This window comes from Oncorhynchus tshawytscha, unplaced genomic scaffold (genome assembly GCF_018296145.1).
Source record: "Oncorhynchus tshawytscha isolate Ot180627B unplaced genomic scaffold, Otsh_v2.0 Un_scaffold_7692_pilon_pilon, whole genome shotgun sequence".
Lineage (NCBI taxonomy): Eukaryota > Metazoa > Chordata > Actinopteri > Salmoniformes > Salmonidae > Oncorhynchus > Oncorhynchus tshawytscha.
In genome coordinates, this window is record NW_024609664.1 from 176,755 (window position 1) to 202,851 (window position 26,097).

The following is a 26,097-nucleotide window of genomic DNA, read 5'->3' on the forward strand; positions in this document are numbered from 1 at the left end:
ACAGTGAACTGCTTATTTATGAGCCCCTAACCAACAATGCAGTTTAAAAAAATAAAAGACAACCATTCTATACACTATATATACAAAAGTATGTGGACACCCCTTCAAATTAGTGAATCTGGCTATTTAAGTCACATCCGTTTAAAATCGAGCACACAGCCATGCAATCTCCATAGACAAACTAGTAAAATGGCCTTACTGATGAGCTCAGTGACTTTCAATGTGGCATCGTCATAGGATGCCACATTTCAACTAACTGTAAACGCTGTTATTGAGAAGTGGAAACTTCTTGGAGCAAAGACGGCTCAGCCACAAAGTGGTAGGCCACACAAGCTCGCAGAACAGGACAGCAGAGTGCTGAAGTGTGAAAAGAAATTGCCTGTCCTCGGTTGCAACACTCACTACCGAGTTCCAAATCACCTCTGGAAGCAACATCAGCACAATAAATGTTAGTCGGGAGCTTCACGAAATGGGTTTCCATGGCCGAGCAGCCGCACACAAGCCTAAGATCACCATGCGCAATACCAAGCGTCGGGCAGAGTGGTGTAAAGTTCGCTACCAATATTAACGCTACAGCATACAATGACATTCTAGATGATTCTGTGCTTCCAATTTTGTGGCAACAGTTTGGGGAAGGCCTTTTCCTGTTTCAGCATGACAATGCCCCCGTGCACAAAGTGAGGTCCATACAGAAATGGTTTGTTCAGATCAGTGTGGAAGAACTTGACTGGCCTGCACAGAGCCCTGACCTCAACCCCATCGAACACCTTTGGGATGAATTGGAACGCAGATTGCGAGCCAGGCCTAATCGCCCAACATCAGTACCCGACCTCACTAATGCACTTGTGGCTGAACAGAAGCAAGTCCCCGCAGCAATGTTCCAACATCTAGTGGAAAGCCTTCCCAGAAGAGGTGGAGGCTGTTATAGCAGCAAAGTCGGGACCGACTCCATATTAATGCCAATGATTTTGGAATGAGATGTTAGATGAGCAGGTGTCCACATACACTACATGACTAAAAGTATGTTTTTAGATAAAACTCAATTTCTCAACACTAATCATTTTCGTCTGACTTTGCTCGCCCTCTGCTGGTGGAAATTAGAACTACAGTCCATTCTATTGGTTCTTTGTCTACAGATCATCACCACAGATTCTATCTACATCTTAAATGACACCCTATTCCCTATATATAGTGCACTAGTTTTGACCAGGACCTAGTATTTAGGGAATAGGGTACCATTTTGGATGCAGAAAATCCTATGTGGTTGGCTAGTCCTTGCTCTGGTCCATTCTATTCATTCGGTGTCTAGAGATGGTCAGCACAAAGAGGAATCTATCCTAATGTGGTTGGCTAGTCCTCGTTCTCCTCCACCCTGCTAGCATCAACTCCTTTTCCTCTTCATCACTGATACTAATAGAATCCTCTTCACTCTTCACCCCTGCAGCCAGGGTTTCCCCGGTCTCAGTCCCAGGGTTTGGTAGTGAGCTGCTGTGACTTTTCCTCTGATGGGCTCGGAGGTTCTGGGTTCGTACGTAGCTCTTCCCACACTCCTCACAGCTGTAGGGTCTCTCTCCAGTGTGGGTCCTGAATCAATCAAAACGTCAATTCATGAATGAATCAGTGGATCACAAAAGTATTTAATAAAAGCCCTTTTAACATCAGTTGTTGTCCCAGAGTGCTTTACCTGAAGTGAGCGACGAGGGCCTTAGCTTTGGCGAAGCTCCTCCAACAGACGGAACAGTCGTGTTTCTCATCGCTATAATAATAATAACAACAATAACAACAATAGTAATAATAACAATAATAAGTAATAATAATAGTAATAATAATAATAATAGTAATAATAACAATAATAATAATAATAATAATAACAACAAGTAATAATAATAATAATAATAATAATAATAATAATAACAATAATAATAATAATAATAATAATAGTAATAATAATAATAATAATAATAATAATAATAATAATAATAGTAATAATAATAAAAATAGTAATAATAATAATAATAATGATAATAATGATGATGATAATAATAATACATTTTATGTGTAGACCACTTTTTATTACACACAGAAATCACAAAGGTTATGTTTACACAGACAGCCTAATTCTGATCTTTTGCCCAATTATTTAAACAAACGAGCTGGGCCCGTAATTCACAACACCTCTCAGAGTAGGAGTACTGATCTAGGATCAGTTTAGCCTTTTTAGATCATAATGAATAATAATGAATAATAAGATAATGAATAAGATTATATGGACAGGTCCTAGATCAGCACTTCTACTCTGAGAAGTTTTGTGGCCCAGATCTGATGTGCATCAGCAACAGTGGTAGAAATGCTTTTTAAAAAAAGGGCTAAAACCTATTTAGCCCCCAAATATGTGTGTGACTAATACTACAAGATAGGCAGACTAAAAAGGAGCCAGCAAAGACTAAACAGCAGAACATCTAAACTTAACATAGAACCGACCTGTGTGTTCGCTCGTGTTCTCTCAGTCGCCCTATCTGGGTGTAGCTCCTCCCACACACAGAGCAGGAGTAAGGTTTTTCTCCGGTGTGCGTCAGCAGGTGTCTCTTCATAGCTCCTGAGTGAGCAAACCTCTTCCCACAGTCGGGGCAAGGGTAAGGTTTTTCTCTCGTGTGCACTTTCTGGTGGTCGCGGAGGGCTGTTCTTTCACGGAACTGTTTCCCACACACGGAGCAAGGGTACGGCTTTTCTCCTGTGTGGATCTTCATGTGTTTTTGTAGAGCTGATAGCTTCTTACAGTCTCTTCCACATTCTGGGCAGCAGTGGGACTTCCTGGCTTCGCTGTCAGATCTGTGTTCGGAACTCTCTCCTGTCGAGTCAGATTTACAGTGTTTAGGGTTGTGTCCGAATTGGCACCCTATTCCCTTGGTGGTGCACTAGAGCCCATAGAGCTCTGGTCAAAAGTAGCACACTGCGAAGGGAATCGGGTGCCATTTGGAACACACATTCAAAGTGAATTCTAAAATGGGTCACAACAACATATCAATGAAAAGGAATCAAAGAACGTCATGTGGAATTCCATATTTAGAACTCATCATTTTAACAGGCACTCAGTGGAGACAACGACCTGAGTGTCTCTTCTGGTGTCGCCGCAGGTTAGAGATGTTGGCGAAGTCTTTCCCACATCTAAAGCAGTGGTGAGACTTGGTGTTGTTGTGATCCTCCTGGTGTCGTTCAGGTTCTCCTGGTGTTGTTGTGATCCTCCTGGTGTTGTTGTGATCCTCCTGGTGTTGTTCAGGTTCTCCTGATGCGGAGGGACTCTCCTCGCTGTCAGAAGGATGGCTGACACGCTGTCCTGTGTTGATGAAACAGTATGGGGGGTTAGATGACGAGCGAATCGTCAAAATTCTAACTGTCAACATTCTATCACTTACTGATACGATGACGATCCCAACCAATTTCTTCTCCGTCTGAATTGATCAGACCACCAATTTCCTCTTCTTCCACATCATCATCATCATCTTCAACTTGGTTCTCAAACTTTTCAGAAACTGACTTCGGGCCCTGCAATGCTGAAGATCCAGGACCTGATGATTCAGCCAATACATCAACAAACATCTAGTTCACTATGTAGGATTCAGCCTGTACATCAACAACCGTCTAGTTCACTATGTAGGATTCAGCCTGTACATCAACAACTATCTAGTTCACTATGTAGGATTCAGCCAATACATCACCAATAATATTTTACTTACTGAGGTAATCCCAATTAACTTCTTCTCCTTCGGAATTTATCAAACCACCAACTTCCTCCTCCTCCTCTTCTTTACTATCGATATATATGGTAGATGTTTGACTGCAGCCTTCACCGTGGCCTGGGTCAGGATCCAGAGAGCTTTTATCTTTGACCACGGTTCCCTAAATGGCAGAGGATTCAGACAGTACGTTGAGTTAAGAGACTGTTTAGTTTTTAAAAAATGTATTCCATCCTACTCTGATGAAATACGTGTATTTTTAAGCAATAAGGCACGAGGGGGTATAGCATAAAATGCTTTTATCCTCTGGCATTTATTTGTACTTTTAAACTGTACAAATATTGTAGCCACAAATCAATCAATTAATCCTGTTAGTGATGTCATATTCCCCCATCTGGTTTGAATAGTCCACAGGTAGTCTGATGATTTACCAGAGCATCACCTCCAGCAGTCTGAAATCCTCCAGTAACAGCAGCAGACCCCTCTCCAGTGTGGGACGACCTCAGGAGCCGACCCCTCTTCATGTTAGCAGACCCTTTATCTCCAGTGTGGGACTGTCTGTGTTTCCTCAGGTTTGCTGTTGAGTTGAAGCTCTCCCCACAGACAGAGCACTGGTAAGGTCTCTCCCCAGTGTGCATCCTGCGATGGACCTGTTGATAGAAGAATTTCTATGTTTAAGATAATGACTAAAGTATTCCACCCTGAAACCATATAATTGCATGAAATGTGTTAGAGTCAAAATGTGTTAGAGTCATAATCCAATAATATGTGTGACTAGACTTTTTAAGACTAGGCCATTGTGTTACTATTTCGCAATATGAGCTGGGTATAGTTGAGACATTTCAAGGACAACGGAACTGTCGATTTGTAATAACTGGAGAGAGGCCTCCCCACCCTAGGGAGGAGAAAAACTGTTAGAAACGGTTAGGCTTGCAGAAGATAATGACAAAATATTGCAGAAGTGTGATAAGCTATGTATGTGAACTGTGGAAAAATACAGCCCACCTAAAGAGAGGTGGAGTTTCTACTGATGTGAGTTAATGTGTGTGTGTGTGTGCTATAAAAAAAACTGTGTTCTCATTTTGAAGACAGAGCGCTCTCTGAATAAAGAATTGATCTATTGTGTTCTCGTTTTGAAGACCGAGCGCTCTCTGAATAAAGTATTGATCAATTGTGTTCTCATTTTGAAGACAGAGCGCTCTCTGAATAAAGTATTGATCTATTGCAGGCTGAGACTCTGTCTATTTCTTTGAACTGGAGATTTACAACCTTCAGGAATGAGACAGAGATACAAAATAGTTCAGTTAGAACATTGGGATAGAAATTCTCGTGACACCTGTCAAGTCAGAATTTAATTAAAGAGCTGGGTCACAACTCACCTTACTTACATCATTAAAGGGATAGAAAGAATGTAAGGGGAAAAGGGGGAATGTGGAGATAACTAGTGAACTACGTCGGTTGACATAATCCGCCTCTACCCTCCGTTCTATTGGCGAACGTGCAATCACTGGAGAATAAACGGGATGAGCTCCGTTTCGAGACTGCCATATCAACGGGACCTGAAGAACTGGAATATCCTATGTTTCTTGGAGTCGTGGCTGAACAAAGATCTAGCTGGTTTTTCTATGCATTGACAGGACAGAACGGCAGCGTCAGGTAAGCTCAAAGGGGGAGGTGTGTGTCTCTTAACAACAGCTGGTTGCTCAATCTCTAAAATTAAGGTTATGCTCACCCGAGTTAGAATACCTCATGATAAGCTGTAGACCACACTATTTACCAATATAGGGCCATAAACAAGAAAACGAAAATGCTCATCCAGAGGACGCGCTCCTAGTGGCCGGTGATTTTAAAATGCAGGGAAACTGAAATCTGTTTTAGCTAATTTCTACCATCACCTTTCCTCCACACAAAGAAACGCATACAAATATCTCCGTTACCCTCCATTTGGCAAATCTGACCATAACTCTAACCTCCTGATTCCTGCTTACAAGCAAAAACTCAAATCAGGAAGTACCAGTAATGTGCTCAATACGAAAGTGGTCCAATGAAGTGGATGCTAAGCTACAGGCTACAGGACTGTTTTTCTTCAGCACAGACTGGAATATGTTCCAGGATTGAGGAGTTTACCACATCAGTCACCAGCTTCATTAATAAGTGCATCGACGACATCGTCCCCACAGTGACGGTACGGTACGTACATATCCCAACCAGAAGCCATGGTTTACAAGAAACATCCGCAATGAGCTAAAGGATAGAGCTTTGCTTCCAAGGAGCAGGACACTAATCCGGATGCTGATGAGAAATTTTGCATCCGACTGCAAGGCACTACAGAGGGTAGCGCGTACGGCCAAGTACATCACTGGGGCCAAGCTCCCCCCCAAGCCATTAGACTGCTGAACAGCTTCTACCCCCCCAAGCCATAAGACTGCTGAACAGCTTCTACCCCCAAGCCATAAGACTGCTGAACAGCTTCTAGCCATCAGACCCCCCAAGCCATCAGACTGCTGAACAGCCTCTACCCCCAAGCCATCAGACTGCTGAACAGCCTCTACCCCCCCCCAAGACATCAGACTGCTGAACAGCCTCTAGCCATCCCTGAACAGCCTCTACCCCCAAGCCATCAGACTGCTGAACAGCCTCTACCCCCAAGCCATCAGACTGCTGAACAGCCTCTACCCCCAAGCCATCAGACTGCTGAACAGCCTCTACCCCCAAGCCATCAGACTGCTGAACAGCCTCTACCCCCAGGCCATCAGACTGCTGAACAGCCTCTACCCCCAAGCCATCAGACTGCTGAACAGCCTCTACCCCCAAGCCATCAGACTGCTGAACAGCCTCTACAGCCCCCCAAGCCATCAGACTGCTGAACAGCCTCTACCCCCAAGCCATCAGACTGCTGAACAGCTTCTACCCCCAGCCATCAGACTCTAGCCTCCCCCAGGCCATCAGACTGCTGAACAGCCTCTACCCCCAAGCCATCAGACTGCTGAACAGCCTCTACCCCCAAGCCATCAGACTGCTGAACAGCCTCTCAGACCCCCCAAGCCATCAGACTGCTGAACAGCCTCTACCCCCCCCAAGCCATCAGACTGCTGAACAGCCTCTACCCCCAAGCCATCAGACCCCCCTACCCCCAGGCCATCAGACTGCTGAACAGCCTCTACCCCCAGGCCATCAGACTGCCCCCAAGCCATCAGACTGCTGAACAGCCTCTACCCCCAGGCCATCAGACTGCTGAAACAGCCATCAGACTGCTGAACAGCCTCCCCCAGGCCATCAGACTGCTGAACAGCCTCTACCCCCAGGCCCCCCAGGCCATCAGACTGCTGAACAGCCTCTACCCCCAAGCCATCAGACTGCTGAACAGCTACCCCCAAGCCATCAGACTGCTGAACAGCCTCTACCCCCAAGCCATCAGACTGCTGAACAGCCTCTACAGCCTCCCCCCAAGCCATCAGACTGCTGAACAGCCCTCTCAGACTGCTGAACAGCCTCTACCCCCAAGCCATCAGACTGCTGAACAGCCTCTACCCCCAAGCCATCAGACTGCTGAACAGCCTCTACCCCCAAGCCATCAGACTGCTGAACAGCCTCTACCCCCAGGCCATCAGACTGCTGAACAGCCTCTACCCCCCAGGCCATCAGACTGCTGAACAGCCTCTACCCCCAGGCCATCAGACTGCTGAACAGCCTCTACCCCCCAAGCCATCAGACTGCTGAACAGCCTCTACCCCCAAGCCATCAGACTGCTGAACAGCCTCTACCCCCAAGCCATCAGACTGCTGAACAGCCTCTACCCCCCAAGCCATCAGACTGCTGAACAGCCTCTACCCCCAAGCCATCAGACTGCTGAACAGCCTCTACCTGCCATCAGACTGCTGAACAGCCTCTACCCCCCAAGCCATCAGACTGCTGAACAGCCTCTACCCCCAAGCCCCCCAGGCCATCAGACTGCTGAACAGCCTCTACCCCCAGGCCATCAGACTGCTGAACAGCCTCTACCCCCAGGCCCCCCAAGCCATCAGACTGCTGAACAGCCTCTACCCCCAAGCCATCAGACTGCTGAACAGCCTCTACCCCCAAGCCATCAGACTGCTGAACAGCCTCTAGGCCCCCCAAGCCATCAGACTGCCCCCAAGCCATCAGACTGCTGAACAGCCTCTACCCCCAAGCCATCAGACTGCTGAACAGCCTCTACCCCCAAGCCATCAGACTGCTGAACAGCCTCTACCCCCAAGCCATCAGACTGCCCCCCAAGCCATCAGACTGCTGAACAGCCTCTACCCCCCCAAGCCATCAGACTGCTGAACAGCCTCTACCCCCCAAGCCATCAGACTGCTGAACAGCCTCTAGCCTCCCCCCAAGCCATCAGACTGCTGAACAGCCTCTACCCCCCAGGCCATCAGACTGCTGAACAGCCTCTACCCCCAAGCCATCAGACTGCTGAACAGCCTCTACCCCCAAGCCATCAGACTGCTGAACAGCCTCTACCCCCCCAAGCCATCAGATTAATAGTTAGTTACTCTTTATTATCCGTCACTTTATTCCTAGTTATATTTGTACATATCAACCTCATGTCTACCTCATGTCAACCTCATGTCAACCTCATGTCAACCTCATGTCAACCTCATGTCAACCTCATGTCAACCTCATGTCAACCTCATGTCAACCTCATGTCAACCTCATGTCTACCTCATGTCTACCTCATGTCTACCTCATGTCTACCTCATGTCCACCCTGGGACGGCAGGGTAGCTTAGTGGTTAGAGCATTGGACTAGTAACCGAAAGGTTGCAAGTTCGAATCCCCGAGTTCGAATCCCCGAGCTGACAAGGTACAAATGTGCCGTTCTGCCCCTGAACAAGGCAGTTAATCCACTGTTCCTAGGCCAGTTAACCCACTGTTCCTAGGCCGTCATTGAAAAGTCTTAACTGACTTGCCTTGTTAAATAAAGGTAAACAATTACCTCGTAACCCTGGACATGGACTCTGTACTGGCCAAGTTATTGTTACTCATTGTCTATATAGCCAAGTTATCGTTACTCATTGTGTATATTGTCTACACCTGTTGTTTACAAAGCATGTGACAAATAAAATACAATTTGAGTGATAAAAAACAATGTAGGGAAGTGTGGTAATAATGGCTAAAGGACCTTGAGGGAGGATGCGTAGGAGAACCTCATCCCACAGACATCACAAGATTGAGGTTTCTCTCCTGTATGTGTCCGCTGGTGGTCCTTCAGACGCTCAAATCGAGGGAAACTCCGTCCACACACGGAGCAGGAGTAAGGTTTCTCTCCAGTGTGTACCTTCTGGTGTTTTAACAGATTCCCTCGCTGGATGAACCTCTTCCCACAGACAGAGCAGTGGTAAGGTTTCTCCCCTGTGTGAGTCAGAAGGTGTCTCTGTAGGGTGATACCCCCTGTGGAGAAACCTCTACCGCACACGGAGCAGCGGAAGGGTTTCTCTCCACTGTGTGTGCGGAGATGTGCAACTAGCTTCGATGGTTTAGGGAACTCCTTTCCACACACCGAGCAGAGGTGATGCTTCTTGGTTCTGTATCGTTTCTCCTGGATTTTTTGGTGTTGTTCAGGTTCTGTTGATGTAGAGGGAATCTCACCGCTAACAAAGACTGGGACAGGGCTTTTTCCTGTGTGGAAAAGTGGAGAGGTTAAACAATGGATCTGCGTCCCCAAATGAAACCCTATTCCCTACATAGAGCCCTATGGGCAAAAGTGTAGAGCAGTTTAAACAAATACTTAGCCGTTATGCTAACACTAGCTGACCGACTAACTAACACAGAGGCTGTGTTCCAAATAGTACCCTATTCCCTATAGGGCTCTGGTCAAAAGTAGTGCTATGTAGGGAATTGGGTGCCATTTTGAAGAGCTCAATCAAAATCATCATCATTCTGCCTCTTACTAGAAAGAGAAACGTGACCAACTTCCTCTCCGTCGGAATTGATCAAACCACCAACTTCCTCATCTTCTCTCGCCTCCTTTTCTTTCTCCAGTTCTTCAACTATAATTTTCAGTCCCAGAGTTTCACCCAGGGACTCTTTGGGTTTGGGTCTCGATCGGTCACCAGGGTCCTAGAATGGAAATTTAATTCAATATTTTTTTAAACAAGATAGGAATAACAAAGCTCTTGGCCCTAACTACCTATGTAGGTTCCCTAGATGACAGAATATTGACGTCTCCTCTTGAAACACTGTCAGTCATAATTTAAATGGAACCCTATTCCCAAGGCCCAGGCTATTGCGATTTGGGACGTGGCTACAATTGTCTCCCACCTTGTCGCGGTCTCGCTCCACCTGTCCACCATCTCCTGTGTGAGTCTGCTGGTGTTCTCTCAGGGGACCAGGCCGTGAGAAGCTCTTCCCACACACAGAGCAGGGGAATGGTTTCTCTCCTGTGTGAGACCTAAATCAAATCAAACTTTATTTAAAAGTGTATTTAAAATCACAACACTTAATGAAATATAGGAGATCAAAAAACAACAACAGAAGGCAATAAAAGAGATTAATAAAGGAACATCAAATAAAAGAGATGACAAAAATAATAGTGAAATCATCAATTCAAGTCCATACTAACCTCTGGTGATCCCTGAGTCCTGAGGGTGTGAAGAAGCTCTTCCCACACACAGAGCAGCGGTGAAGTCTCTCTGCGGTGTGCTTCAGCTGGTGGGCCCTAAGATAAGATAAAAGTAGATTTAAAAAACAACAAAAAACACTTCTGACTACTTGAAATGACCCTGTAAACCGTATAATTGATAAATAAAAAGCATAGGTTACACCTCAGGTTTCTCTGCTGGGTGTAGCTTCTCCCACACTCGGAGCAGCTGTACGGTCTCTCTCCCGTGTGCAGCAGTTGGTGTCTCTTCAGGCTGATCAGTTATAAAGATAAGTTGGTTATAGGTAGTTTAAGTTTGATTACACCCACATAGCAGCCAGTCAAAACAAACCAATGAACTCCATGAGCAAATGGCATGTGCCAACCTAAATACATAAATACACATATATATATGTATATATATATACTTAAAAAGGACGGACGAGGATCGTGTTCACTAGGAACCAAAAGGATGCACACGGCCGTAACAGAAGGGATGACCTGTAGTTGTTCAATATGAAGGGCTTGTTTTCGTTTTCCTTTGCAAAAACGTTTTGCTATGGTGTGCACTAGAATCTAGGTGTGCACTAATTAATACGACACTGGTCTACACTGATAACAACAACACACCTGATCATCTGGGAGAAGGTGTTCCCACAGTCGGGGCATGAGTAAGGTTTCTCTCCAGTGTGGACGATCTGGTGGAGCGTCAGGCTCCCCTTCTGGGCGAAGCTCTTCCCACACACAGAGCAGGAGTAAGGCTTCTCTCCAGTGTGGATTCTCATATGGACTTGTAGCTTGTATGCAATGGGAAACTCCTTCCCACACACAAGGCAGGAGTGGACTCTTCTGTGACAGCTGTGATGCTGTTTATGCTCTATGGCTGCAGGGAGACTCTCCTCAGTAGTCTCAGAGTGGTGGTTGTTAGAACTGTCTCCTGTGTGGATGAGGACAACAGTTTGGGTTAAATATACTAAACCATAACTAACTATCTATCTAACTAACTAACTTAACATGAGAGCTGAAGGTCAAAGAGTAATGAGTCATTTAAAAAAGGTCAAAGGGTAATGAGTCATTTAAAAAAAGGTCAAAGGGTAATGAGTCATTTAAAAAAAGGTCAAAGGGTAATGAGTCATTTAAAAAAAGGGTCAAAGGGTAATGAGTCATTTAAAAAAAGGTCAAAGGGTAATGAGTCGTTTAAAAAAAGGTCAAAGGGTAATGAGTCATTTAAAAAAAAAAAGCTAGAATCTACAGTTGCTACATCCATTTTTGGACTTAAAATTAAAAAAGGAACTCTATGGCCATTTTTTGACCTCAACATTGTTGTCCAGATCACGTTATGAACCTGTAGCCCTGTAGATCAAAAGCTAGGTATTCTTTTTCTGTATCCGGATTTGACCATCAGTGGCATATTTGGGGTAAACACGTTTTTTTTTTAAACTACAACAAGCTTCAGGGAGGAGTGAGGTTGATTTCCTGATCTCTACTTCCCTCTGCCCCGCCCCCTCGAATGCGGGGGAAATGTGTGCGTTCCTAGTTAAACAGCCTGGAGACTGTAATCCTGAAGATCATCTGGAGAAGACATCCTAAACCAGCGAAGAAGAAGACAGATAACAGCAGAGTAAGTTTTTTCCGCCAGCTAATGTTTTTACATTGAAAACCTGACATATAACGTCAGTGTTGTTGTGAATCGTTAGTTCTGCTATCATTACGTAACTTAGAGTCCTGCCTAGTTTCTTTACATCTAGAGCTAGCGCATTGACATAGCCTAGCTGGTAACGTAGAGAAAAGTGGTAGTATTGACATAGCCTAGCTGGTAACGTAGAGAAACAGAGGCTTCATCCAGGTTGATGAGGAATATATATCTCCTGGTGGTCACTACAGAGGTTTTATCCAGGTTGAGGAATATCGATCTCCTGATGGTCACTACAGAGGCTTCATCCAGGTTGATGAGGAATATCGATCTCCTGATGGTCACTACAGAGGCTTCATCCAGGTTGATGAGGAATATCGATCTCCTGATGGTCACTACAGAGGCTTTATCCAGGTTGATGAGGAATATATATATATCTCCTGATGGTCACTACAGAGGCTTTATCCAGGTTGATGAGGAATATATATATATCTCCTGATGGTCACTACAGAGGCTTTATCCAGGTTGATGAGGAATATATATATATCTCCTGATGGTCACTACAGAGGCTTTATCCAGGTTGATGAGGAATATATATATATCTCCTGATGGTCACTACAGAGGCTTTATCCAGGTTGATGAGGAATATATATATATCTCCTGATGGTCACTACAGAGGCTTTATCCAGGTTGATGAGGAATATATATATATCTCCTGATGGTCACTACAGAGGCTTCATCCAGGTTGATGAGGAATATATATATATCTCCTGATGGTCACTACAGAGGCTTTATCCAGGTTGATGAGGAATATATATATCTCCTGATGGTCACTACAGAGGCTTTATCCAGGTTGATGAGGAATATATATATATCTCCTGATGGTCACTACAGAGGCTTTATCCAGGTTGATGAGGAATATATATATATCTCCTGATGGTCACTACAGAGGCTTCATCCAGGTTGATGAGGAATATATATATATCTCCTGATGGTCACTACAGAGGCTTTATCCAGGTTGATGAGGAATATATATATATCTCCTGATGGTCACTACAGAGGCTTTATCCAGGTTGATGAGGAATATATATATATCTCCTGATGGTCACTACAGAGGCTTCATCCAGGTTGATGAGGAATATATATATATATCTCCTGATGGTCACTACAGAGGCTTTATCCAGGTTGATGAGGAATATATATATATCTCCTGATGGTCACTACAGAGGCTTTATCCAGGTTGATGAGGAATATCGATCTCCTGATGGTCACTACAGAGGCTTTATCCAGGTTGATGAGGAATATATATATATCTCCTGATGGTCACTACAGAGGCTTTATCCAGGTTGATGAGGAATATATATATATATCTCCTGATGGTCACTACAGAGGCTTCATCCAGGTTGATGAGGAATATCGATCCTCCTTCATCCAGGTCCTCTGGATGAACTGTAATAAAGTGCAATCATTTTTTCAAATGGTGTCTGAGTTGTTTAAAAACATATTAAATGTGATACTAAAGAAGAACGGGGTAAGGAGTTTATATTCACTCACTGCACCAGCTGTTGTTTACGTAAATGCATAGGCCTCCGCCCCGGGTTTTACCAGAGGCTACTGTTGTCTTGCCGATAGAGTGTATAACCCGCCAGCTGTTGTTCTTAGCGTCGTCATTCTGCCACGACTCGGTGAAACATAAGATATTACAGTTGGTAGGATATACGTGCTTTCAGTTCGTCCCATTTTATTTCCCAGCGATTGAACGTCAGCGAGCAGAACAGAAGGCAAGGGCAAATTAGCCACTCGTCGCCTGATCCTCGCTAGGCACCCTGATCTTTTGCCTCAAAATCTCTGTTTCCTTCTCCAGTAAATCACGGGGATCGGGTCCTGGTCGGGTGTCTGCAGTATATCCATTGCGTCTGACTCATTGAAGAAGAACTCCTTGTCCAATTTGAGATTAATAATACCAGTTCTGATGTCCAGAAGCTCTTTTTGGTCATAAGAGATGGTGGAAGCAACATTATGTGCAAAACAAGTTACGAACAACGCGTAAAAACTAACAAAATAGCATGATTGGTTGAGAGCCGGTAATAAGGCAGCCCTACCCTCATTCTCCTGGTTCCAAAAAATAAATAAGGAGGGGACTTGGGTTTGTATCTTCCTGGTATCCAATAAGGAGGGGACTTGGGTTTGTGTCTTCCTGATTTCCAATAAGGAGGGGACTTGGGTTTGTATCTTTCTGATATCCAATAAGGAGGGGACTTGGGTTTGTATCTTTCTGATATCCAATAAGGAGAGGACTTGGGTTTGTATCTTCCTGGTATCCAATAAGGAGAGGACTTGGGTTTGTATCTTCCTGATTTCCAATAAGGAGGGGACTTGGGTTTGTATCTTCCTGGTATCCAATAAGGAGAGGACTTGGGTTTGTATCTTCCTGATTTCCAATAAGGAGGGGACTTGGGTTTGTATCTTCCTGATATCCAATAAGGAGAGGACTTGGGTTTGTATCTTCCTGATATCCAATAAGGAGAGGACTTGGGTTTGTATCTTCCTGATTTCCAATAAGGAGAGGACTTGGGTTTGTATCTTCCTGATATCCAATAAGGAGGGGACTTGGGTTTGTATCTTCTTGGTATCCAATAAGGAAGGGACTTGGGTTTGTATCTTCCTAATATCCAATAAGGAGGGGACTTGGGTTTGTATGACTTGGGTTTATATCTTCCTGGTACCCAATAAGGAGGGGACTTGGGTTTGTATGACTTGGGTTTGTATCTTCCTGATATCCAATAAGGAGAGGACTTGGGTTTGTATCTTCCTGATATCCAATAAGGAGGGGACTTGGGTTTGTATCTTCCTGGTATCCAATAAGGAGAGGACTTGGGTTTGTATCTTCCTGATATCCAATAAGGAGGAGACTTGGGTTTGTATCTTCCTGATATCCAATAAGGAGGGGACTTGGGTTTGTATGACTTGGGTTTGTATCTTCCTGATATCCAATAAGGAGGGGACTTGGGTTTGTATGACTTGGGTTTGTATCTTCCTGATATCCAATAAGGAGGGGACTTGGGTTTGTATCTTCCTGATATCCAATAAGGAGGGGACTTGGGTTTGTATCTTCCTGATATCCAATAAGGAGGGGTCTTGCAGTGGATGGACCATCTCAGATAGAACCAAGTTCTATTTGAGCGCTTGGCTACACAGGCGCTAGTTCATGTGCGCGAGTGGTGTGGGTGAAATGATTGATTGACATGTACTGTATGTGTGCATTTATTTTTGCACCGCTCATGCAACGTGGCCAGAGAGAGGTTTGCGTGTAACAACTTCCTGTGGAATTGCGGAGGAAAGCTGTGGAACATTCCTTTAATGATATATACCCAGTGATTGTTGTAGAATACAACTTAGAAATATTTAAATGAGTTTAGTTCAACTGTCGTACCCCATCAGAACCCAAAATATAAAAATGTTTCGCTCTAATGTTTGTTAACAATGTACATTTTTATCAAACACTTTTGTAGACTTAAAACTATACATTTTGATATCATAGATGGTGAGTCCTTGCATTCACTGCTCGGTCTATGTATTTGAGAGTGGTTACATTTCTCCAGGCCCGTTCCTCAGCTTTTTACCAAAACAGGGGCGGGGTGTCCCCTTTGTTATTATTTTAACTAAGGACTCTAGCTTTAATGATTTATATTTTATAGGAGAATCCCTCCTTACTTCGTTTTATTAGTAGTTGGTGTGTAACTAAACCCGGTCTGACATAATAAGGTGTGACCATGACATGTGAGAGAACATGTACTCACCAAAAGCAGGATCCTCCTCCTCCTTCACTATGACCTTCAGTCCTGGTATACCAGCTTCAGCTTGACCCAGGCTCTCTCCAGCATGTGACAGCTGGAGTCCACCACTAGGGGGCAGCGTGACGGTCTCTTCCGCATGCGCCTGCTTCCTGTGTCTCCTCAGACTGGAGGCAGTGAAGAAGTCCTTGTGACAGTAGGGGCAGCGGTAACCTTTTACCCCGGTGTGTGTCCTCTGGTGTGCCCTTAGCAACCCCGGCTGGGTGAAACTCTTCCTGCACTCGGAGCAGCTGTACGGTCTCTCCTCGGAGAAGCTCTGCTGGTGTCTCTTCAGGTCTCCCAGGGAGAGGAACCTTTTACCACAGTCGAGGCAGGGGTGTGATCTCTCCTTGATGTGTACCTACACCCAGGACCACATTGGAAATAAGTGTATTTAAAAGGAATAGTTGTTTTTTAAACAATCAGAGTTTTTGCTTTGGACAATAAGTGCTCAATCTAAAAAAACAATTTGGGGGTTGTACAAACATTGGCTAATGAATGAAAATACCCTAAATATATTGTTTGACTAAAGTGATCCTTTAGTCAAACCTGGAATCTGCATTTGGTGGAACTGCCACGTCCATTTGGGATATGACAAAAATAAAGAAGTTACTGAAAACGATGAACACTTTACTTTTCCCTCGGACATCATTGCACGTGCGCTAGAACACCATATTTGTTGTGCGCTGCTGGACCCTCAACAACATTAGCGCCTGGGTGAACAGCCTGGGCGAACAGTCTGGGTGAACAGCCTGGGTGAACAGTCTGGGCGAACAGCCTGGGTGAACAGTCTGGGCGAACAGCCTGGGCGAACAGTCTGGGCGAACAGCCTGGGCGAACAGCCTGGGCGAACAGCCTGGGCGAACAGCCTGGGTGAACAGCCTGGGTGAACAGCCTGGGCCTGGGTGAACAGCCTGGGTCTGGGTGAACAGTCTGGGTGAACAGTCTGGGAGAATATACATCTATATACATTGTGTGCAAAAGGCATGAGGAGGTAGGCGAATAATTACAATTTTGCAGACTGGGTGAACAGAGCCCAATGCTTTAACACTTTCATTGTATTTCTTTGTACTTTTTAAAATGGTTTTAAATCCCATTTGGGACATACTTTTGACCAGAGCCCAATGGTAATAGGATCTCATTTGGGACATACTTTTGACCAGAGCCCAATGGTAATAGGATCCCATTTGGGACGCACTCAAATCAACTGAACCTACCCTCTGGTGTGACTCCATGTAGCCCCGGGCTGAGAAGCGTTGACCACAGTCTGGACAGGAGAAGGGCTTCTCTCCCCTGTGGGTGGTCAGGTGGACACGCAGCTTGTAGAAGGTAGAGAACTGCTCTCCGCACTTCTGACAGGTGTTGGAAGTGTTGTTGTGGTTCTGCTGGTGTTGGACAGGTAGTCGTCCCGGTGTAGAGGGGATGGAGCTGGGAGGAGGAGCAGGACTGTCTCCTGTGGGAATGAGATAGGTTTAGGCTGCAATAGTTTGTGTCGGGGGGCTAGGGTCAGTCCTATATTTATCTGGGGTCCTGTGTGAATTTAAGTATGCTCCCTCTAATTCTCTCTCTCTCCCTCTCCTCCCGGAGGACCTGAGCCCTGGGACCATGCCTCAGGACTACTTGGCCTGATGACTCCTTGCTGTCCCCAGTCCACCTGGTCATGCTGCTGCTCCAGTTTCAACTGTTCTGCCTGCGACTATGGAACCCCAACGCTCTAAATATATGTCTCTGGGTTAGACCAGTGGCCACCAGACCTGGGTTCAAATACTATCTGAAATCTTTCAGATACTGTTAGCGTTTGCTCTAGCTTGCCAGGAGCACCAGATGGGCGGGGTTTGCGTCTACTCTTATTGGTTCCATTGCGCAAGACAAGCCCAATTAATCCCAGATAAAGTATTTGGAATGACTTCAAATACACTGAACAAAAATATAAAAAACGCAACATGTAAAGTTTTGGTCCCATGTTTCACGAGCTGAAATAAAAGATCCCAGAAACTCCCCATAAAAAGCTTATTTCTCTTACATTTTGTGCATAAATGTGTTTACATCCTGTTAGTGAGCATTTCTCCTTTGCCACGATAATCCATCCACCTGACAGGTGTGGCATATCAAAAAGCTGATTAAAACTTCTTATGGCTGCAGGGGCAGTATTGAGTAGCTTGGATGAAAGGTGCGCAGAGGTGCCCAGAGTAAACGGCCTGCTCCTTAGTCTCAGTTGCTAATAAATGCATATTACTATTAGTATTGGATGGAAAACACTGACGTTTCTAAAACTGTTTGAATGAGTATAACATTATACTCTGTGAGTATAACAGAACTCATATGGCAGGCAAAAACCTGAGAAGAAATCCAAACAGGAAGTGAGAAATCCGAGGTTGGTCTATTTTCAACCCAGGCCCTATTGAATTCACAGTGGGATATGGATGAAGTTGCACTTCCTAGGGCTTCCACTAGATGCCAACCGTCTTTAGAAACTTGAATGAGGCGTCTACTGTGTTGTGGGCCTGAATAAGAGCTGAATGAGTCAGGTTACTGGCAGAGAGCCATTTCCTGGTCACGCGCATTCCACATGATATCGACCTGCATTCCATTGCTTCTCTAGACACAAAGGAATTCTCCGGTTGGAACTTTATTGAAGATTTATGACAACAAAACCCTAAAGATTGATTCTATACTTAGTTTGAAATGTTTCTTCGACCTGTAATAACTTTTTGAAGTTTTTGTCCGAAGTTATGCGGGACCTGCACGAGCATTTGGATATGTGTACCTAACGCGCTAACAAAAGTAGCTACTTGGACATAAATAATGGACATTATCGAACAAATCAAGCATTTATTCTGGAACTAGGATTCCTGTGAGTGCATTCTGATGAAGATCATCAAAGGTAAGGGAATATTTATAATGTGATTTCTTGTTTCTGTTGACTCCAACATGGCGGGAAAATTGTATTTATTTTCTGAGAGCCGTCTCAGATTATTGCATGGTTTGCTTTTTCCGTTTAAAAAAAAATCTGACACAGCAGTTGCATTAAGGAGAGGTATATCTATAATTTCATGTGTATAACTTGTATTATCATCTACATTTATGATGAGTATTTCTGTTGAATTGATGTGGCTATGCAAAATCACTGGATGTTTTTGGAACTAGTGGACGTAACGCGCCAATGTAAACTCAGATTTTTTTATATAAATATGAACTTTATCAAACAAAACATACATGTATTGTGTCACATGAAGTCCTATGAGTGTCATCTGATGAAGATCATCAAAGGTTAGTGATTAATTTTATCTCTTTGTGCTTTTTGTGACTCCTCTCTTTGGCTGGAAAAATGGCAGAGTTTTTCTTTGAATTGGTGGTGACCTAACATAATCGTTTGTGGTGCTTTTGCTGTAAAGCCTATTTGAAATCGGACACTGTGGTGGGATTAACAACAAGATTACATTTAAAACGGTATAAGATACATGTATGTTTGAGGAATTTTGATTATGAGATTTCTGTTGTTTTGAATTTGGCGCCCTGCACTTTCACTGGCTGTTGGCATATCGATCCCGTTAACGGGATTGCAGCCCTAAGAAGTTTCAATTAAACAGCATGATCATTACAGAGGTGCACCTTGTGCTGGGGACAAAAGGCCACTCAAATGTACAGTTTTGTCAAACAAAACAATGCCACAGCTGTCTCAAGTTTTGAAGGAGTGTGAAATTGGCATGCTGACTGCAGGAATGTCCACCACATCTGTTGCCAGAGAATTTAATGTAAAGTTTTAGAGAATTTGGCAGTACATCCAACCGGCCTAACAACCGAAGACCACGTGTAACCACGTATAACCACCAGGACCTCCACGTCCGGCTTCTTCACCAGCCACCCGTACAGATGATGAAACTGTGGGTTTTGCACAACCAAAGAATTTCTACATGAACTGTCAGAAACCGTCTCAGGGCAGCTAATTTGCGTGCTCGTTGTCCTCACCAGGGTCTCGACCTGACTGCTGTTCGGCGTCGAAACCGACTTCAGTGGGTAAATGCTCACCTTCGATGGCCACAGAGTTCCTCTGTCTGTATTCTTTTGCCCATCTTAATATTTCATTTTTATTGGCCAGTCTGAGATATGGCTTTTTGCTTGCAACTCTGCCTAGAAGGCCAGCATCCCTGAGTCGCCTCTTCACTGCTGACGTTGAGACTGGTGTTTTGCGGGTACTATTTAATGAAGCTGCAACTAGACACTCTAATGTACTTGTCCACTTGCTCAGTTGTGCACCGGGGCCTCCCACTCCTCTTTCTATTCTGGTTAGAGCCAGTTTGCACTGTTCTGTGAAGGGAGTAGTACACAGCGTTGTACGAGATCTTCAGTTTCTTGGCAATTTCTCACATGGATTAACCTTCATTTCTCAGAACAAGAATAGAATGACGAGTTTCAGAAGTAAATTCTTTGTTTCTGGCCATTTTGAGCCTGTAATCGAACCCACAAATGCTGATGCTCCAGATACTCAACTAGTCTAAAGAAGGCCAGTTTTATTGCTTCTTTAATCAGAACAACCATTTTCAGCTGTGCTAACATAATTGCAAAAGGGATTTCTAATGATCAATTAGCCTTTTAAAATGATAAACTTTGATTAGCTAACACAATGTGCCATTAGAACACAGGAGTGATGGATGCTGATAACGGGCCTCTGTACGACCTATGTAGATAATCCATTAAAAATCTGCCGTTTCCAGCTATAATAGTCATTTACAACATCAACAATGTCTACACTGTATTTCTGATCAATTTGATGTTATTTTAAATGGACAAAAAAAAAGGCGATTTTCTTTCAAAAAACAAGGACATTTCTAAGTGACCCCAAACTTTTCAACGGTCGTGGAACATTGAACATTATTCAGGATAAAAACACAAAGTCCAGAGGCATATTTACACTGACTGTGCAAAACATTAGAAACACCTTCCTAATATTGAGTTGCACCTCGCCCTTTGATCTCAGAACAGACTAAATTTGTCGGGGGCATGGCCTCCACAAGGTGTCTAAAGAGTTGCACCTCGCTCTTTGATCTCAGAACAGACTAAATTTGTCGGGGGGGCATGGCCTCCACAAGGTGTCTAAAGAGTTGCACCTCGCTCTTTGATCTCAGAACAGACTAAATTTGCTGGGGGCATGGACTCCACAAGGTGTCTAAAGAGTTGCACAGGGATGGCTGGCCCATGTTGACTCCAATGCTTCCCATGTCAAGTTGGCTGGATGTCCTTTGGGTGGTGGACCATTCTTGATACACACAGGAAACTGTTAAGTATGAAAAACCCAGTAGCGTTGCAGTTCTTGACACAAACTGGTGCGTCTGACACCTACTACCCTGTTCAAAGGCACAAATCTGTTGTCTTGCCCATTCACCCTCTGAATGGCACACATACACAATCCATGTCTCGTTTGTCTCAAGGCTTAAAAATCCTTCTTCGACCTGTCTCAAATCAAATCAAATCAAATGTATTTATATAGCCCTTCGTACATCAGCTGATATCTCAAAGTGCTGTACAGAAACCCAGCCTAAAACCCCAAACAGCAAGCAATGCAGGTGTTGAAGCACGGTGGCTAGGAAAAACTCCCTAGAAAGGCCAAAACCTAGGAAGAAACCTAGAGAGGAACCAGGCTATGTGGGGTGGCCAGTCCTCTTCTGGCTGTGCCGGGTGGAGATTATAACAGAACATGGCCAAGATGTTCAAATGTTCATAAATGACCAGCATGGTCGAATAATAATAATGCAGAACAGTTGAAACTGGAGCAGCAGCACAGTCAGGTGGAAGTTGAAACTGGAGCAGCAGCATGGCCAGTCTCCTCCCCTTTATCTACACTGATTGAAGAGGATTTAACAAGCGTCAGCAATAAGGGATCATAGCTTTCAGCTGGATAAACCTGGTCAGTCTATGTTTATTTAAAATGATGGCCTACCAGAAGGCAAAAGGCCTCCTGCAGGGATGGGGATTACACACATACAGTGCCTTGCGAAAGTATTCGGCCCCCTTGAACTTTGCGACCTTTTGCCACATTTCAGGCTTCAAACATAAAGATATAAAATATAAAACTGTATTTTTTTGTGAAGAATCAACAACAAGTGGGACACAATCATGAAGTGGAATGACATTTATTGGATATTTCAGACTTTTTTAACAAATCCAAAACTGAAAAATTGGGCGTGCAAAATGATTCAGCCCCTTTACTTTCAGTGCAGCAAACTCTCTCCAGAAGTTCAGTGAGGATCACTGAATGATCCAATGTTGACCTAAATGACTAATGATGATAAATACAATCCACCTGTGTGTAATCAAGTCTCCGTATAAATGCACCTGCACTGTGATAGTCTCAGAGGTCCGTTAAAAGCGCAGAGAGCAGCATGAAGAACAAGGAACACACCAGGCAGGTCCGAGATACTGTTGTGAAGAAGTTTAAAGCTGGATTTGGATACAAAAAGATTTCCCAAGCTTTAAACATCCGAAGGAGCACTGTGCAAGCGATAATATTGAAATGGAAGGAGTATCAGACCACTGCAAATCTACCAAGACCTGGCCGTCCCTCTAAACTTTCAGCTCATACAAGGAGAAGACTGATCAGAGATGCAGCCAAGAGGCCCATGATCACTCTGGATGAACTGCAGAGATCTACAGCTGAGGTGGGAGACTCTGTCCATAGGACAACAATCAGTCGTATATTGCACAAATCTGGCCTTTATGGAAGAGTGGCAAGAAGAAAGCCATTTCTTAAAGATATCCATAAAAAGTGTCATTTAAAGTTTGCCACAAGCCACCTGGGAGACACACCAAACATGTGGAAGAAGGTGCTCTGGTCAGATGAAACCAAAATTGAACTTTTTGGCAACAATGCAAAACGTTATGTTTGGTGTAAAAGCAACACAGCTCATCACCCTGAACACACCATCCCCACTGTCAAACACGGTGGTGGCAGCATCATGGTTTGGGCCTGCTTTTCTTCAGCAGGGACAGGGAAGATGGTTAAAATTGATGGGAAGATGGATGGAGCCAAATACAGGACCATTCTGGAAGAAAACCTGATGGAGTCTGCAAAAGACCTGAGAATGGGACGGAGATTTGTCTTCCAACAAGACAATGATCCAAAACATAAAGCAAAATCTACAATGGAATGGTTCAAAAATAAACATATCCAGGTGTTAGAAAGGCCAAGTCAAAGTCCAGACCTGAATCCAATCAAGAATCTGAGGAAAGAACTGAAAACTGCTGTTCACAAATGCTCTCCATCCAACCTCACTGAGCTCGAGCTGTTTTGCAAGGAGGAATGGGAAAAAATTTCAGTCTCTCGATGTGCAAAACTGATAGAGACATACCCCAAGCGACTTGCAGCAGTAATCGCAGCAAAAGGTGGCGCTACAAAGTATTACCTTAAGGGGGCTGAATAATTTTGCACGCCAATTTTTCAGCTTTTGATTTGTTAAAAAAGTTTGAAATATCCAATAAATGTCGTTCCACTTCATGATTGTGTCCCACTTGTTGTTGATTCTTCACAAAAAAATACAGTTTTATATCTTTATGTTTGAAGCCTGAAATGTGGCAAAAGGTCGCAAGGTTCAAGGTGGCCGAATACTTTCGCAAGGCACTGTATACAGTGGGGCAAAAAAGTATTTAGTCAGCCACCAATTGTGCAAGTTCTCCCACTTAAAAAGATGAGAGAGGCCTGTAATTTTCATCATAGGTACACTTCAACTATGACCATAATTTGCAAATAAATTCATTAAAAATCCTACAATGTGATTTTCTGGATTTTTTTCCTCATTTTGTCTGTCATAGTTGAAGTGTACCTATGATGAAAATTACAGGCCTCTCTCATCTTTTTAAGTGGAAGAACTTGCACAATTGGTGACTGACTAAATACTTTTTTGCCCCACTGTGTGTGTATGTATATATATCATGGAAAGAGCTGGTGTTCTTAATGTTTTGTACACTCAGTGTATATTGTGGACCTCAAAGGGCCAGCAACTCACTTGAACATGATTTGCATAGTAGCAACACGTCTTCCTAAACCACCCGTCAGTACCTTGAGGTACTACGGCCCTTTACCAATGGGGGCCGGCCTGGGTGATTTATGGAACTTGAACATGATTTGCATAGTAGCAACATGTCTTCCTGTCAGTACCTTGAGCCAGACGGACATCCTCTTGCTCTGGCAGCACATCCACTACAGCCTGAAGTTTAGAATTCTAAAATGAAGCAACAATCAGAAGTTAAAAACAGTTGAAACATACCTGTTGAAAAGTTATTGTACAGCCAGTTGTCTAGGAGTCGTGTCTCAGATAGCACCCTAATCCCTATATTGTGCACTACCTTTTTTTACCAGGCACCAGGACCAATCCCTATACCCTAAATAGTACACTACCTTTGACCAGGGCCCATAGGGCTGAGTAACTGATTATAGCCAGCTCCTGTCAAAAGTAGTGCACTATATAGAGAATACGGTCCCAATTGAAACACAGCCCTAGTCCTCCAATTGAGACACAGCCCTAGTCCTCCAATTTAGACACAGCCCTAGTCCTCCAATTTAGACACAGCCCTAGTCCTCCAATTTAGACACAGCCCTAGTCCTCCAATTTAGACACAGCCCTAGTCCTCCAATTTAGACACAGCCCTAGTCCTCCAATTTAGACACAGCCCTAGTCCTCCAATTTAGACACAGCCCTAGTCTTCCAATTGGGACACAGCCCTAGTCTTCCAATTGGGACACAGCCCTAGTCTTCCAATTGGGACACAGCCCTAGTCTTCCAATTGGGACACAGCCCTAGTCTTCCAATTGGGACACAGCCCTAGTCTTCCAATTGGGACACAGCCCTAGTCTTCCAATTGAGACACAGCCCTAGTCCTCCAATTGAGACACAGCCCTAGTCCTCCAATTGAGACACAGCACTAGTCCTCCCCACCTTGTTACTAGTATCGTCCTGTTGGACAAGCAGCTCCTGTTGGTGTGGCAGCACATCTTCAGCAGCTCTTAGTCTAGTCGACCCCTCAGCGTGACCCCTTCCGTGTCTCAACAAGGCTCCTGATTGGTAGAAGCTCTTCCCACAGTCAGGTGCAAGGCAGCGATAGGGCTTCTCCCCCGTGTGGCTCTTCTGGTGTATCCTAAAGGAGGACTGCTGAGAGAAGCTCTTCTCACACACGGTGCAGTGGAACGGCTTCTCTCCCGTGTGGGTCTTCATGTGTCGGTCCCGGGACTGTTTTGTAGTGCAGAGTCGTCCACACACACAGCAGGGGAAAGACTTCTTAGTGGATGATGTTGTGTTGTCGAGGTTGTTCTGTTGTACTACAGGGACATCAGACTCGCACCACACTCCTCTCTCTTCCGCGGAAACCTTTGAGGCCAGTGTTTCACGGTGATGGAGATAATCGTGGTTTTCCAACACCATCTCCCGCTGGCTCAACAGTGAGCTCTGGTCACCATGGTTACAGTCAGCTCCAGCGTTGTGGCGAAGAGGAGACAGGCTGGACACTTGGTCTACAGACTCCTGCAGCAGAGAACAGCACAGGCTAGGCTTCACCCTTACAGGTAAACAATTTAAACAAATTCAGCACTTGGTTCAGTCTAGTCCGCTGGACCCTGAGTTAGGAACATCACTACACTGCTGTATCGTCTCCTGCCGGATACTAAAGTTTAAAAAAAACTCAAATCAAGAAGTTGTTGCTGTTTTTGTTCATATTGCGAAACAACACAGTTAACGCTAGACACATAAAAGGTTGACTATGTGATTAGCTAAAAACGACATTGCTATTACAACCAACAATTCAACTGACAGCAGACACTAGTTGGCATCGGCGACAAGCCAGCAAGCTAGCTACATGAAATATTTACACTCATATATATTGAAAGGACAAATGTCCTGTCACCTCATCCATGCTGTGTTGTTTAAGATGGTCCACCGGGCAGGAATATCACAGGGATGACACGCGGGTCATCAGCAGGTCGGGAGAGTTGTCATGTCAACCAGGACAGGGCCATGGCTAACGGTAGCTAAACCTGTTCACCTGTTAGTCTTACGATGTTGCCCAGGACATAATATAACGGTGATCTCCAAAAGTCGCCGTTCAACGAAGTCCCGTGGCCGATGAACGTAAGACAAAAGCGAAGTTCATAGCTGAATAGTTGTATTAGCAAACGGGAAGAAGAAGAAGAAGAAGCGACCATCGGTCAACTATAAACTTGCTAGCTTAACAGGAAAAAAGACCGAAGTAGAAGATCAATCACAAGCGGTAGTTGATTACTCTCGTCTAGATGGTCACGTCT

At 44.4% G+C, this 26,097-nt stretch overlaps 1 protein-coding gene across 3 annotated transcripts; it reads right to left on the reverse strand.

Annotated features, from left to right (window-relative positions):
* Window positions 1-898: 898 nt before the first annotated feature.
* On the reverse strand, window positions 899-26,075 carry LOC112242443 (zinc finger protein 585A). Of its 3 annotated transcripts, none has more exons than XM_042316730.1 (18): window positions 25,701-26,075; window positions 24,740-25,321; window positions 23,962-24,025; window positions 17,027-17,262; window positions 15,777-16,170; window positions 10,974-11,280; window positions 10,528-10,617; window positions 10,326-10,421; window positions 10,025-10,154; window positions 9,655-9,823; window positions 8,886-9,382; window positions 4,166-4,384; window positions 3,735-3,897; window positions 3,414-3,551; window positions 3,107-3,334; window positions 2,482-2,848; window positions 1,685-1,756; window positions 899-1,584 (listed from the first exon to the last, which is right to left on the reverse strand). In XM_042316730.1, the coding sequence occupies exons 1-18, from the start codon at window positions 25,707-25,709 to the stop codon at window positions 1,338-1,340; spliced, it is 4,008 nt and encodes a 1,335-aa protein (XP_042172664.1). In that variant the 5' UTR covers window positions 25,710-26,075; the 3' UTR covers window positions 899-1,337. The 3 variants fall into 3 exon arrangements, with proteins under 3 accessions (XP_042172664.1, XP_042172663.1, XP_042172665.1); XM_042316729.1 differs by having other exon boundaries at window positions 3,414-3,566; window positions 25,701-26,074; XM_042316731.1 differs by lacking the exon at window positions 24,740-25,321 and having other exon boundaries at window positions 3,414-3,566; window positions 25,701-26,073.
* Window positions 26,076-26,097: the final 22 nt, after the last annotated feature.